General features: G+C 39.6%; 1 protein-coding gene across 4 annotated transcripts in view; it reads right to left on the reverse strand.

Moving 5' to 3' along the window:
- PDS5A (PDS5 cohesin associated factor A) overlaps positions 1 to 15,625 on the reverse strand; it is a 64,034-nt gene that overhangs the window by 19,554 nt on the left and 28,855 nt on the right. For 2 of the 4 annotated variants that reach the window (XM_042467676.1, XM_042467678.1), the window contains exons 12-22: positions 14,688 to 14,839; positions 12,649 to 12,762; positions 11,778 to 11,859; positions 11,168 to 11,216; positions 10,942 to 11,081; positions 10,495 to 10,610; positions 9,162 to 9,267; positions 7,451 to 7,611; positions 3,864 to 3,987; positions 567 to 737; positions 353 to 421 (exon numbers count right to left, since the gene is read on the reverse strand). In XM_042467676.1, the coding sequence (XP_042323610.1) occupies positions 353 to 421; positions 567 to 737; positions 3,864 to 3,987; positions 7,451 to 7,611; positions 9,162 to 9,267; positions 10,495 to 10,610; positions 10,942 to 11,081; positions 11,168 to 11,216; positions 11,778 to 11,859; positions 12,649 to 12,762; positions 14,688 to 14,839 (1,284 nt within the window). Of the gene's footprint in view, positions 1 to 352; positions 422 to 566; positions 738 to 3,863; positions 3,988 to 7,450; positions 7,612 to 9,161; positions 9,268 to 10,494; positions 10,611 to 10,941; positions 11,082 to 11,167; positions 11,217 to 11,777; positions 11,860 to 12,648; positions 12,763 to 14,687; positions 14,840 to 15,625 lie in introns of those variants that run through there. The other 2 variants (XM_042467677.1, XM_042467680.1) reach the window with 2 other exon arrangements.

Genomic DNA, 15,625 nt, shown 5'->3' on the forward strand with positions numbered 1-15,625 from the left:
GTTCCGTTCCCCCTCCCACTACTGTGTGCTCTTTTTGTTTAGTGACTAAAAAAATAATATTTTACTCCTTGATTAATATACTGGTCAAGAAAGATAAAAGAGATACAGACTTCTTTACTAGAGCAGAACTCACAGTTCATACACAGATGTATGAAGAAACAGAAACATTCTAGCTGCTGAGAAATGAACAGGAGGAGGTGCAATCTGGGTCAGGTGAGGAGCAATCCAGAATGAACATGAGCATGATCCAAATTATTTCATCATGTTCCTAATCAGAAGGGGGGAGGGAATGTACAGGAATAATTTTGCAGAAAATGTCTACCTAACATCCCAAGAGAAAATATTAACCTACTTTTGCTAGAACCTCTGGAGAAACCTCTTCATCTGGTGACCACAACTTCCCATTCTTCTCACCTGTAGACTGCAAAGATTTTTACAAGATTTTATTTACAGAAAAGTTCTAAGAAAAATGTACAACTATGTTACTTAAGAGAATTTTAAAATAATTTTGCTTCTTCTCACACTCATGTTTGCATAGTTCATTCCATATGGTCTCATTATATTACCTTGAAACCTACCCTGTCATTCATCAGGAGATCTTTTACAATGAAATTTGCAACTACAGATTTCATTGGTGATGCAAACTGATCTGGTGCCAACATGGAAATGTGACCCAAAGAAACTAGTGGAGTTATAAGCTGCTCTGGAACATCAGCATTCAAACTTCTACTTAGAGGCTGGAAAAGAAGAAACAAAACATGGATTGTCAATTAAGAAATATTGGGGCTTTCTTCACCGGCATTTGGGACGTCCAGAGGACGTTCCATTTTAAAAAAGAGGCGTCTCTTATAGACGCCCCTGGGCCTAGTACGGACTCCGTCCGCACAAGATGGCGCCGGCCCTTCTACATGGCCGGCGCCATCTTTGCGTATCGGACGCTGAGCGTCCGTACGGGTCGCAAATGCGACTCGAAAAGAAGCTCCATTTTGGAGCTTCTTTTTCAGTCCGCAGGGGAGCCGCACCATGTGGAGGCTCCGGCTCCCCCGCGGACTAGCCGGCGGCGGCGGCAGAGCGCCGCAAAGTGGCGGTATGTACCCTGCCATTATTTCCAAAACTGTGTACTGACATTTAAAGTATACATCTCAAAACCTGAAATGCAATATACTCTATTCAACCTCCCAGTTTGGACTAAATATTAATAATTAATATCATCTGACAGCTTCAGCTTTCCATATGTACAAGGTTCAGGCCAGGTCTGAGAATGAGAGACAGAAGGGGGATGTTGATGGTACAGTGCCCATGCCACTATCCAATAAGCACATGGATAAAACTGGTGGTAATGGCTTCAGGAGAATCTAAACACTGCAGTCTCTAGGGACATGTGCATTCATGGCTAGTCTTGTTTGCTTAGCTAGATCAGAATTTTTTCGACAGCCCTGACACAAAAGATCACTGACAAAGCACACACAATATGTTGGGAATATCTACACGATGGACTGGATATGATTCTATGATGTAGGGCAGTGATGGCAAACGTTTTAGAGACTGAGTGCCCAAACTGCAACCCAAAACCAACTTATTTATTGTAAAGTGCCATGTCCCTCTGACTTTCTTGTAACAAACTCTGGCAGATTCTGTGCTGAAGTGATGGCATGTGTGCCCACAGAGAGGGCTCTGAGTGCCACTTCTGGCACTCATGCCATAGGTTCGCCACCACTGATGTAGGGGGTTATTTTACCTCATGGATTAACCAGCACCTGGTGAGGTTTAGTGTATTATTACTTATCCTGTTCCTGTAGAGGAAGGACGAAGAGTAGGATCACCCTTCCCCAGAACCTTATGAAATGACTAACATGGCAGGACTCCTATTAATGCCCACATCTTACATGAAATTGTGAGATGATATGGGCTATTAACATTATCATTCAGAGTGCCATTTCTAGCCCTGTAGAAGCAGGAACCTTCCTTAGTTTTTTAATCAATTTACAGAAGTGACGGCTAAAGCAAGGTCCCTGAGTTTCACATTTCATCCCAAGCCTTTTTTGGTGTCCACACTCCCCATGCACAATGCATCATTTTTTAAACTTGGAAAATGTATTTTGCTGCTCCTAGAGGCCTTTAGAAATGTCTGTTTGGCATTCTAATGGATGGTGATGGCCAGAAGCCTGATATACACACCCCACACACCAAAAATCAAAATAGAATGTCTGTCTGGTCACTTCCAATTTTAATTTCTTGAATTTTGCAGCATTTTTGCAACTTTGGGACACACTACAACCCACAGTAGGTGATGGGGATGTATGTGAGTTTCTGCCCAGGACTGTTCAAGTTGGCTACCTCTAGCTTTGGCCAATCAAACTGCCTGGGTGACAGATGGAGCACAGGTCATGTAAACTATGACTGAACACACACTATTGTCCCAATCACACAGGAGCAATGGTCACAAAGAAAGCTAATTTTGGAACTACAAAACATCCTGCAAAGCTCTTCTGTGAAATAAAGTGTGAGTGCTAGTTAAATCAAGGTAAAAGGGGAGTACAATCAGTTTCTTGATGATGATTCTGCAATGAATTTGTGAAGCATTCTAAAGATAAAACTCTTGGGGGCAATTCCTGTACTGGTGTTCAGTCCACCTTGTAGTTATGATTGGACAGGGAAGCAGGGATCAACAAGAAGAGTTTGTTTCAAATATGTTCAAAATAAGAGAATGACCAAGGTAATGGTGGAATGTTATTAATGGCTGCATTTCAAACTGAAAGGAAGTCTTCAGCTGAGTGCCTCAGGATTCTGTGCTAGGAATATTATTCTTCAACATTTATATCAATGATTTTGATGGAGGGATGGAGGGAATCCTTATCAAGTTCACAGATGATACATAACTGGGAAGGGGAACACATTGGAAGATAAGAAAAGAATTCTAAAGGACACTAAAGAATATAAACTAGAAAACTGAGCAGAAATTAATAAATTGAAATTCAATAGAGACAATGTAAACCAAATACACAGGTATAAGATGGGGGATACATGGACCGTGTGAAAAGGACCTTGTAATTATTGTTAACCCTAAGTTGAATATGAATCAGAAATGTGATGCTGCAGCAAAGAAGGCAAATGCTAGTCTAGCTTGAATTAGTAGAAGCACAGTTTCCAATCTGAAGTAAGTAATAGTACTGTTATATTATGCGCTGGTCGGGTCTTATGTAGAGTACTGCATTCTGTTTTTAATGCTTCATTTTAAGAAGGATATAGACAAGGTGGAGTAGGTTCATAGAAGGGCAACTTGTATGATAAGATGTATGGAGAACAAAACATATGAGGAAAGATTGAAGGAACTGAGCATGTTCAGTTTGGTGGAGACAAAACTGAGGGGGTGACACGACTGCACTCTTTAAACACCTCAAGGTCTGTCAGAGAGAAGGGGGTAGTATTCTTCTCTGCTGATCCAGAAGGTATGACCAGATGTAATGGTTTTAAGATAGGGGGGTTGATTTTGATTGATCTTTAGAAAGAACTTCTTGACAGTAAGAACGGTTTGGCAATGGAACCAATTGCATAGAAAGATGGTGGGGTCTCATTCTCTGGACATCTCTAAAAATAGACTGGACAGCTGCCTGTTGAAGATGCTTTAGCTGGTGATCCTGCACTAAGCAGTGTGTTGAACCCGATAGCCTATGAGACCATGTCCAACATATGGTTCTATGATCCAAGGACCAAAACACTACTTAGTGCTTGTTTATACTACCTTTTTGTGAAATGAAATTTATTCATTACTATACAATTATATCTCCCTGGATTGTACAAACAGTAATTCCCACAAGGCCCAATAATGGTTACTCAATCTTCAGGTAAGTAAAGCAACCTACCTCAAAGATTTGTGCAAGCTGAACCTCTTTATTTGAAAATATGGCATGTATACAATGGACAGCTTGTTTTGCTTGGTGAGGTGTTCCTCTCTTTGCTTTCTGGTGTAAAATAGGGATTAGAGTTCTGCACAGATGTAACACACATGAACAGAAAGGAAAAAAACCCTCATTATTGAACTATTTCAGTGAAGTCAGCCCAATCTTTTCAGAAATACCCCAGCATCACAGAATATAAAACTGTAAAATTAAACTTGCAGCAAAAGTTTTGTGTGTAAAAAGGAGTTCAAATGCACTGTTAATGAACATCATTTTCAACCCCACCCAATCGCCCAAATTAATGTGATAGGGTGACAGCCAGTTATTTTTCTTGCGTTATTACACATCAAAAAGTCTAAGATACAGAATGTGCCTTACAAAAAGTTCTGTTCTTGCAAAATCTGCAACCCTTATTTCTGCTGCATTTCTGCCTTAGACCCCCACCCACGCCACATCCCACACCATTCGAGAGACAGCAGCATTTTTGTTAAGGTAAAACTTAGATACACCACCCATTGATTTTATTGCCCCCCATCTTTTCTTAGGCACTACATTTTTGTGAGATCAATATACATCTTCCAGTATTGAACATGTGCCGGTCTAATTTAATCATTATCCTGAATATTTGTGGATTTAGTGGCAATATAAAACATATACAGTCATTCCTAACTCGCGGATTTAGGATCTGCGCCCTTGATTACTGGTGGGGGGGGCAACCTCCACTGCCGCCAATTGTGCCCCATTCAAGCCTATGAGGCTTGAATATATGCAAGCGGGGGGGGGGGGGGTCTGAAAACAGAGGGCCAACTGTATACTCTTTTCATCTTCCAGTACAGGGCGAAGCAGACAGCACAAAAGGTCCGCGCAAGGACTGCGCCACCACTGTTTGTCTTAGGCCCATGGCAGCCATATGCATCCAGCCTTGATCCAGGTCCTGAGCCAGATTCCAAAAAGAACTAATAATTTATCGCTCCTTTTTGGGCCAGTTCTTTGGTGGTTTCTGCCCACGTTCAGGACATGCGTCATCTGATCACCATGCCCCCAATGCAGCTCAATAGTGGCTCTTTTGGGCTGTCTATTTGAGGCCTAAATCTCCACTATCAAATACACAGAAAGATCTAAATCAACACTGGACACACTCCAAGGTTTCAAGGGCTACACCACACCAAGCTGGCCTCCTCCATAGCTCCAAATAGCCACATCATGCCTCTACCATTTGGGGGGACCAAAGATAATATGACACCAGTCCAAGTAATTCTGGGTGCTTCTTGGGTGGGGGGAATGGAGGAGAATTGCTGGCTGCGTCCACACTGCAGAAATAATCCAGGTTGACACCACTTTAACAGCCATGGCTCAGTACTATGAAATTCTGGGAACTGTAATTTTGTGAGACAATTAGCCTTTTCTATCAGTGAGCTTTGATGCCACAATAAACTACATTTCCCAGAAGTCCATAACATTGAATCATGACAGTTAAAGAGGTGTCAATGCAGATTATTTCTGTAGTGTAGATGAAGCCACTGTTAAAACAGCATCATTTAGCCAAACCTTCTTCCAGTGTAAGTTTTGTCAGTGTCAAAAAAACCTGGGGAGTGGAGATTTACAAGGCTCCCAAGGGCTACACTTGTTCTCCAAAAGATTGTATATAGCCATGGATCACACAATTCCCATCCCTGTACTATTTAGCATTTACTATTACAGCATGCCTATGCCATATGTGGGCTCGCAATATGCGGACACAGACGGCAAGTCCCAGCACTTTTAATAACATGCAGGCCTGCAGCACACACACAGCACAGTGTGTGGGAGCGCACCACCATAAAAGCAATGGTACTTGAGGTCCCACATTTTTTCCTGGATGCATATACAAAAGGTGCACTGTACAGGGTTTTTTAAATAAATGTATATGTGTGTTTGTATTCATGGCAACACACTACTGTGGCCATTTTAACCAGTCCTCCAAGAGTTAAACGGAAAGTATGTAAAGATATAATTCTGGATTTCAGATGATAAAGCACACTGTAACTCATCTGAACACGTATGGTTTCCGTTAAATAGTATTAACTAGTATAAAAGATAAATGCAACATTCGTATACCGTGTGTTCAAAACCACAGAAATAAAAGGATACGTTTTTCTACTATCTATATATTGTTTCCAAAACTTTTAACTATTAAGCATTTATCTTCATGGTTAATTATTTTCTGTTTTCCCCATACACTAATATTTTCTCAATTGTTATCAGGTTTTTTCTTCATTCTCAAGAAAAAAAATATGATATATCTAACAGCAACTCAAGTTCTAACAGATAATTCAACATGTTGTTTTTCTTTGTACATGCTGAGTGAATATGAAGCCTGCTATATGACTGATTGCTTTTACAAACAACTTGCATTCAGTTCACAAGGTCCAACAGCATACTTCAGACTTCCAATGCCAATGGAAGTGAGACTTCCTTCTCTTTCCCCTCCAGGTGCAGCCTTCTGTGGTGCCAAAAAATTCCTGTTCTAGATGGCAAGCAAGCTTTTAAGGTTGCACAAAGGACTGCTGATGGGGCAGTAACAACAGGATTCTGTGTGCCGGAAAGGGCAATGGTGCACACGCCCGTGGTACATGTGCGCTGCTGCGAGCATTAGCCCCATTACTTCTAATGGGGCTCAAGCATACGTGGGATTTCTTTTATGCAAGGGGGCGGGTCCGGAACGGATCCTGCGTGTAAAAGAAGGGACCACTGTACAACATTTGATTCCAACCACACAGTCTAATTAGTTACTTTGACACAAACCATTGGCCATCTCCCATATCCTGTGTTCTCTTCAATTCTCACAATTTTTTGTTAGTCCACATTTCATGAACATGATCTGCCAACTATCTTAAGACATAAACCAATGTATGGCCTAACAAATTAATCTTTGGAAAAGTGCTCATTTTGAAGACAGGAACTCATTCAACAAATATAAAAATATAAAATATCTTTCCTTATAAAAAATATATAGTGATAGCCATTTAATTCTTTTATTTTCCTATTAGCAAAACTGCTTCTTCAGTAACTGTTTCCCTTTCCTACTGCAGCCCTTCACAAAATCTGATTCAGATGGGTCAGAGAGCTTCCACATAGGACATTTGTGGGCTGTAGGGCTGAAGACAGACAGAAAATCCAGATGCACATACAGTCCTCTATAAAAAAATAAAATAAAAACCCTTTCCTTTTCCTCCTAAAAAGCTGTCTATGACACTTTTATTAAGGCCAAATACTATTACATAACGTTTACCTAATTTTATCTTGTAATCTCACTTTAATAAAATTTCCCACTTTTATCCCATCTAGGCCACAGGGCCATGTTTTTAATGTAAAAGCAAGAAGATTTGTTATGTGCACTCAGGTCCACTCCGATCATCTCATGATAACCGCAAATTAAGAGATGTAATAATAGATAGCAAAACTGTCCATATCTGCATCAGCAAGAAAATAGGATTATGCAGCAATATGTTGAAATATTGCAGCAAATGGGGGGTCCCCAACACTTTTGATATGTGGAGAAATGCACTCACGATCTTATCTGAGGCAGATCTGTTTCTATTTTGTGGCCAGTGTTTCTGAATATCTGAATGGCTGCCTCTGCTACCTTATCATCTTCCATCCTGAGGCACTGCAGGAGAGATTCATATGTCTCTGCAGAGTGGAACGAGGTAGGATGCGTGAAAGACAGAACCTATGGATACATATCAAAACCAAAAGGCATTTTAATGAAAGCATTCTGAATAACTGCATAATGGTAGGCTATAAATCTACACACATTTTCCATATGTGCTTGCTTAGTTTAAAAGAAGGGTTAGCATTAAGCACATTAAAGGCTCTCTATCCATGAAGCAGAGAAATTTCAGTATACAGTTGCACATTTCCTGTAGTAGTCCGCTTGTGCAGTGCTAGACAAAATCCTTGTACTCTACCTTAATAACAACCAGGGGTAGGTGATTATGTATTATGCCAGGATATATACAATTTTCAAAATTCATGTTTTTCATTTTTAAAAATGGTATATTTATAAATGCATTCAAAGCTATTTCAAAGCTCAGAATTATGAAACTAGTAGGCTTTGAAGCTTCTGCTTCTCTAAACCCATGCCACATAAGAAACAGCTCCTGAATCTATGAACCGAAGCAGACAGGTGAAGAGAAACAACCAGAGGCTGAACCAGTCCCGATCAGCCCAGGACTGTGGTGACAGGACAGCCCACTAGTGAAGTGGGCCACCACAGCAATTCCAAATGAGCCATCAGCACCTTTTGCTGGCAGCTTCGGTCCACCTCACGCGGCCTCAGAGTGACTTCCAGCTGTGTTGGGAGCATGCGTCATCTAACCGCCATGCCCCCAAAGCTGCTGTATTCGGCCTGCCTGTTTTGGGCCTAAGAGAACTTTTAAATAAGAGGCTCCTGAAACTAAGAAAGCTTTTAAATTAATAAATTAAAATTTACACACTTAATATATAAACACACACATACACAAGTGAGAAAACTAAAGAAATGAAGTATATCAGGATATAAATATTTCATGCATTCTACAACAGCCTACCCAGTTCATAGATGCAAAGCTCCTAAATAATCATTAAGAATAAATGTAACTCATTATCTAATCTGATTTACACTAGGCAGTATCTCTTAACACGGTTTGCAATTCCTCTCACTGCAAAACTAAAAACAATCTTTGTTCCTTTGCAAAGGTTTCCTATTTGAAAGCTGGTAAGACCAAAATCATTTACCACAGTCACACTGGTTACAGTCATCCAGTGTTCTAACATTGTTTGTGTGGCTTCAAATACCTTCACTGCACTCAGATTGCCTCTTGCCTCTGTCAAAATGTAGCAAGCCCATTCCTTCACTCCTAAACTAAACTGATTTATCCTGCTTCTGGTCATTTTTGAAACAGATATTTTCTACCCAGACATTATACTAAGCTCCACCTACTTTATGGATTCTTCTGCTTAACCCACTCTGCCTTCACACAATTTAATTTACTGTGTTAATGTTGAGAATGACATTCAGTCACAATCCACTGTCTTAAACAATATACCAACAGATTAAAAGGATGACTGAGGTCAGTCTTTTCCATAGCTGTTTTTCCCCCAATCGAACAGTAGAGTTTGAAAAACAATTTAAAATTTTAAGCAGCAACAATCGACTCCTTTGCAAGAAAATTTATCAGAATAGACTAGAATGCAGCTAATTTAGATGTAATTCTAATTTACTGACTTTACAGGGAATACCTTGAGAAGTTCAAGCCCCGAACGAATAGCTGTATCAGGGCTTACACCCTCCTCTTCATCATCGGCTGTCCCTTCTATTGATTTATTCATCAACTTTACTAATGCGCTGTAAGAAATTTTTAAAAATACACATGTTCAAATGGTGAGAAGAATCAAGGCTTATTTATTACATACATATTCAAATTAATATTCTTTTTGCATATTTAAATTATAATCTGAAAATCACCATTCTAACATTCAAGGCCCTGCATAGCCTAGCTCCTCCTTATCTTGCAGCTCTTATCTCTTTTTACCAGCCGTTAAAAATCTGTGCTCTGGGAATTTCTAGGCTTCTAACCCAGCCAAAGGTTTTCTCTTCCTTGGCTTGGCTTCATCCTTTTTCTCTTAGTGCTCCTCATTCTTGAAATCGTCTCTATGTAACGTTGTGGACTGTTCCTTCCCTCGCCAGTTTTAAATCCAAATAGAAAACTTTTCTGTTTTCTAAAACTTTTGGAATTTTAGATTAATCCTTTGTACCTTTAGTATATTTGATTATCTGTACTGATGATTTTGTTTTATTCTGCACCACGTGTCTCTGTGGGGTTTTATGTATTTTAGCATTGTGTTTTAGTATTTGACATTATTAATGAAATAGTTATAAATGTTTTAAAAGCACTATGTACATGGATGGCACTATATAAATGAACAACAAATACAACAACAGTTGGCACACAAGCTTTAAATGTGCCAACATACTTCTAGACACTACAAAATCCTGGGCCTCCTTCACTCCAGGAGTATCCCAAATGGTGAATCTGTGTCTTCAATTGAGACTGTAATGACATCTAACACAAGCTGAATCCTTATTCCCCGATCTGCCTTTTGAATAACAAAGAGCATTTCTGTCTTGTCTTGATTAAGTTTGAAATTATTTTCCCTTGTGCAGTCCATTTCTGATGACAGAAGAAGGAACAGAATGGAAAGTTCCAAAATTGAAGGTTTTTTCAATGTTAGTTTGAGCGACACACATGCAGAAACTACCATGGAAAGAAAGCACCATGGAGATTTTTAAAGAGTAATAGAATGAGGGCAAGGATTCTGTTTCTAGGTCTACTGTAACACATGATTCCTGCCTCATTCTGGGTGGAGACAGAAATCACCCAGATCATATGGATTACTCTCCTATGCCATTGAGAGAATTTTTTCAACTCCAACAACTTTTCAGTGGATGAAACCAAAATAAATCTGTGTAAGAACTGATGAAGAGAGCTATCCAGACTCCTTGACTGTGTACTATTGGCACATAAGGGTGAAGAGCTGCATTGCAAAAACTACTTCCTGCAACAGCACTTACCTAATGGCTTCAGAGTCAATGTGTACAGGGGCAATTCTTTCCAAAAGAAATTTTACCATCTCCAAGAAAGGATTGGTTGGTTGCTTAGGATTTGCAAGTTTTCGTGCTATTTCCCTCTGTATAAAGAAAAATAACAAATAACCTCAATTCAAAACATGCACTTTAAAACAAGAACAAAAAGTTCAAAACCAGTACAGTTTAAATAGTTCGGCACTTTCTTGAAGCCTTTTCTTTAAACATGTCTAGTTCTCAAAATTAAAATTCAGAATTAAAAAGATTCTTTGCTTGCTAATGGAAGAACAGCAGCCATTCCAGCTTCTTGAATACAGGAATGTCCATCTGTTCATGTCTGTTTTATTCAAACCATAAGTCAAACACTCAGTCCTAGCAACACTCTGCAAGCATCTTAGTAATATCTACATTGAAAACTAATAAAACAGCTCTTACCACACAAACATCTGCCTGTTTACAGGAACATGTAGGACTGATCAATAACTCAAGCTGAGAACGAAGCTTCTCATCATCACCAAGAACCTGGTTAAACTTTTTCACAAAGTCCTGTGCCTTCCCAGGATCAGGAAGATTTTCTACAGAATTAAAATGTGAAAGTATAAGTTACAATAGCAGTGTTTAAAGCTGTATTGAAATTCTAATAATGGTTGCTAGATCTTACTTGCTATGGTCATCAGTTTTCCAAACATAGCAGCATTGTTTGCTTCTGACTGAAAAGAGAAGTTCAGAGTGAGCATTCACATTGAAAACCTGGCCTGAAGCATGCATGCCTGAGCTGCTTCTAATTATACTGTAGCTCTGCTTCCCTCCCAATCATTCTACTTTTCAGTTTGGAAGTAAGTACACATATATGGTTATCAGAAAATGAATCAGAAAAACTAGGTCACAAAATAGTTAGTATTTGTCTATCTTACAAAAACAAACTGCAAACCTACTGGAAAGACAGATACCAATTTCTTTCCATGCATTTCCTGAAAAATGCTAAGAGAAGACACTAAATTTTGCTCATGTATTACTTAATGTACTATATATTAAGTGCTTCTAGTAGTTTGTTCATGCAAGAATATTACAAAAGTTAAAGCAAAAAGTCATACAGTATCAAGTGATGACATCAAATATTTATGTGAGCTGGAGACTCTACCATCTTTATGTTCCATTATAAAACTGATTACTAAATACTGACATTAAGAAAAATCTCAAGTAAAACAACATTAGATTTTTTTTTAAAAAAAAGAATAATTACAAGACAACCATATTATTCTGAAACCTACAGTGGGTTGTTTATGCAAATCTAGTAACTCCCGCACATGACTCCTAAGCATGTTCTGGCACTTCCACATTTCATTCAGTGCCCTGGGTATAAAAAGAGTGACAATCATTAAAATGCAATAAACCAGTATGATTCCACAAACACAAGAAGCTCTCCATATTGCTGAATACAGTGTATCCTCTCTTGATAATCAGTTAGCTTCATCTTCCAGCAACCAGACAGGACACATTTCTTTTAATGACTTATGCATATAAGCAGATCCACATTCCTCCTGACCTCACATATACATAAACCTAGTAACACTGAGCTAGTTACTCAACTGTTTCTTACAAAACACCATCTGATATAATTCAAAAGGAGGAGATCTTGAAATGTCTGCATTTACTAAATTCTGCTAGATATCCAGTACTGTACAAGAAATTAGCTTGAACTAACTGACTCATCCCAATAAGACAACAAAGAACCAATGCTGAGCTACAAGGTATTTTGTGTTTGATTATTCTACATACAGAAGTATTTAAAACAGTGGGTCCTAACCTTTGGGGGAGGGGTGTCACATACCCCTTTGAGAATCTGATGAAAAGTCTAAACCACTTCTACTTTATTTTAAAATGCAGGTGGTCCTCTGTATCGATGGGCTAGCCATCTGCAGATGGCCCTGTCCCATTATCGTCAATATCGTCAGCACCCATTGACGGTAATAGGACTTAAGGTCCCACATTTTTTGGTATCTGCAGGGGGATCTGGAACCAAACCCCCGTCAAATTTTTTGTATACAGTTAAGGAACTCCCTAACTCCAGGTTAGGAACCTTTGGTTTTATAAGGTACAGTTGTGATTAATTTAAAAATAACTTTGTGAATGGATACTCACTTTACAGCATTTGGGTCTAAGCTAGCATACAAATAATATAAACACTTCATTCTCTCTTCTGTTTCCAAGTTATGCGGAACAAGATACTGGGCAAAGATTTTCTCTACCAATAATCTGCAAAAGAAAACAAATTGAGAGTTTGTTGCTTTTACTAAACTGTGTGTAGCTTTCAAATTATAAACATTAATTCAGGTGCCCTGTTTGACCATGCTTTCATTTCTACATACATTCTCCCTATAAAATACACAAAACAACTCTTCTAGTTTAAAGAATATTTGATGAAATCCCATTATTAAGGTAAAGAAATAAATGAGACACAGCTTATCACACATTTTGCTCCTCCCTAGAAAAAGACACATCTCTCATATCACTAAACAGAAAAATGGCCCTTGAAAAATCGAAATACCTGAAAGACACCAATGCAAAAGAATGAACTTTTTTAACAGCAGAATTCTACCTAAATCAGCTGTCTACGGTTCCATTTCTGACAAGGGATGCTATTGAGCAAGGATAGACTGGCTCAGTTCCATGCACTCCATGGAGCAATTCCATCCAGTCTCTAGGGCACCATGCCCAACAGAATGCATTTGAATGTCTATGTATGTGAAAGCATATATGACAGAGGGTATGAACAAGTGAATGTTAGCACAGTTGCCCCTCCGTTTTCACGGGGTGTGTGTTATGGACACCACCACCCTGCAAAAATGGAGGCTTGCACATATTCAAGCTCTATAGGCTTGAATAAGGCATGTGCCCCATTGAAAATAGCAGATTTTCGAGGCTGCGGATCCCAGATCTATGACTTAGGAGGGACAACTGTAGTCTGAGTCTCTCTGACACTGAGGTGGTGCAGCCCCCACAGCTCACTTTCTTGCACTTCTCCAGACCCTCTGACTCTGAATGTTCCTCCTGTTATCGGGTGTGTGTGTGTGTGTATGGGGGGGGGCAGGGGATATCCTAGAGCCAGTCCCCAGGCCTCAGCATGTAAAATGGCTGAAGTAGTAGCAGCTGCCACTAGCATTAGGAAAATGTATGCCAAGTCCCAGAGCCAACGTGAGATAGGTATTACACAACATAACTAAGTCTAAGACACATTTCTCCTCCAAATCAGAATACAAGCAGTTGGAAGGCCAGCCCTCTACCTGCTGAAGTCAGCCTGACTGAATTCAGGGGGCCTTGGTTCAGACAGAAATGTGCAGTATTGCAGCTTTGGAATGGGAGGCCTGTAGCACATCAGAGACATTCTGATCTACCCCAAAGCCAAATAGCAGGAACAGTGTTTTATGTTGTGACCTGTCTCTGAAGGGTATGTACACCAAAATGCAAGACAAAATAAAAAAGGGAGAGTAGGGACAGGACAAGGTAGAACTGCTGCTGACTTGCTCACCTCCTCAGATCAGGCTCAATAGGATGCCTAATGGTTGGTTCTCTTAAGACAGGAGTGGAGAATTTTTTTTTTTCTGGCAGGAAACCCTCTTACTGTGTCTAATTTCTGCCAAAATTGCATCACTGTCTATTTATGTGCAAAAGAAATCTATGTTATATATGGGTTACCTGCACCAGAAAGTGGGATAAAGGGAGCAGCTCAGCAATTTACTGCATGTTTGGAGATTTTTCAGTCTTTTTGTGCATTTCTGGAAATGTATTTATTCCAAGTAGTTATCTCATCATCTTATCAAAATATTACAGGTGATTTGGAGACAAACATGCAGCAGATACAAAACACAGCAGCTCAACTAAGACACCAGGAAACTTTTATCTCTCTCCTTTTACATGATTTAAGATTCTTTAAAGTTTTCCATAATGTTTGATCTGTGTAAACCAGTCAGCACTATGCATCGTTTATCCCCAAATTGGGATCGGGAGCATTGTGAGCTTTGATCCCAGACTTGCTCTCAGGTTTTAAGTTGGGGTAACCACAGTTTGCCCATTTCAGAAATTTCACTAAATTATAATTCTCTAAAAAAGGGAGATGGAACAGATGTAGCTTATTGTTCTCCACAATTATATCTTAGAAAAAAGGCTTAAAATTAACTCACTTGTCATCGATACTATTCTGATAATATATGTGCAAAAGTTTATCCTTAATCCAGCTCACTTTCTCTGCTGCATCTTTTCCAGCTTCCGCATGAAGACAGTATTTCTTATATAGCTGGGCAAGGCCCATCATTGCTTCTTTTCTTACCCGCCACTTAAAATAAAATAAAATAAAATTGAATGTCGTAATTATTTTGCTCAAAAACAGCTGCAGTACAAATATTTTTATCTTTCATGTTAATGTCTACAACAGTGGTTGTTAACCTTTATTTAAAAAAACAGGGACCTCCTTTAAATATATTTTCTTGCTGCGGACTCTCAAGATTTAAAACACAAATAAATCAATAAATAAAAGTATCTGAAAACTGAGACCTTAACAATTATACCATCCATTCAACCTTCTCTCAGAGGTAATGGTTAGGGAGAAAATACCTTTCTCCTGCTTCTTCCTATCAGTTTGCGGCTGGAGTGCATTGAACACCAATGCACAGGCCCAGCCAATGCCACGGCTTCTGTCACATGGCCACTCCAGTCTGGGGAGGAGACAGGCTGCACAGCTGAGCAACAATGGAGAGGCCATGTGACAGGAACCAAGCTAAAGGCTGGCTGGTTGGCTCTGAATCCTGCTGTTTGGTCCACTCTAAGGTTGGAAGCATATTGAACTCTGCTCCCCAAAAACAGGGGATCACAAAGCACTGTCAAGACAGGGACTTGAACATCTTGAACTCAATAACTCTTCTCCCCACCAGCAGCTGGCATATGTGCTGAGTAGGGATGTCAGGCCCTTTCCTTGCTTACTAATCCACTCATTCTCCCCCCCCCCCCCCACACACACACATACAAATTCCCTACCTCCTGCACAGCCTTTGGTCCCCTCCCCTCGATGAAGCAACAGCAATAGCATATACATTTCTATACCGCTTATCAGTGAACTGAGCAC

Source organism: Sceloporus undulatus, chromosome 5 (genome assembly GCF_019175285.1).
Source record: "Sceloporus undulatus isolate JIND9_A2432 ecotype Alabama chromosome 5, SceUnd_v1.1, whole genome shotgun sequence".
Classification (NCBI taxonomy): Eukaryota; Metazoa; Chordata; class Lepidosauria; order Squamata; family Phrynosomatidae; genus Sceloporus; species Sceloporus undulatus.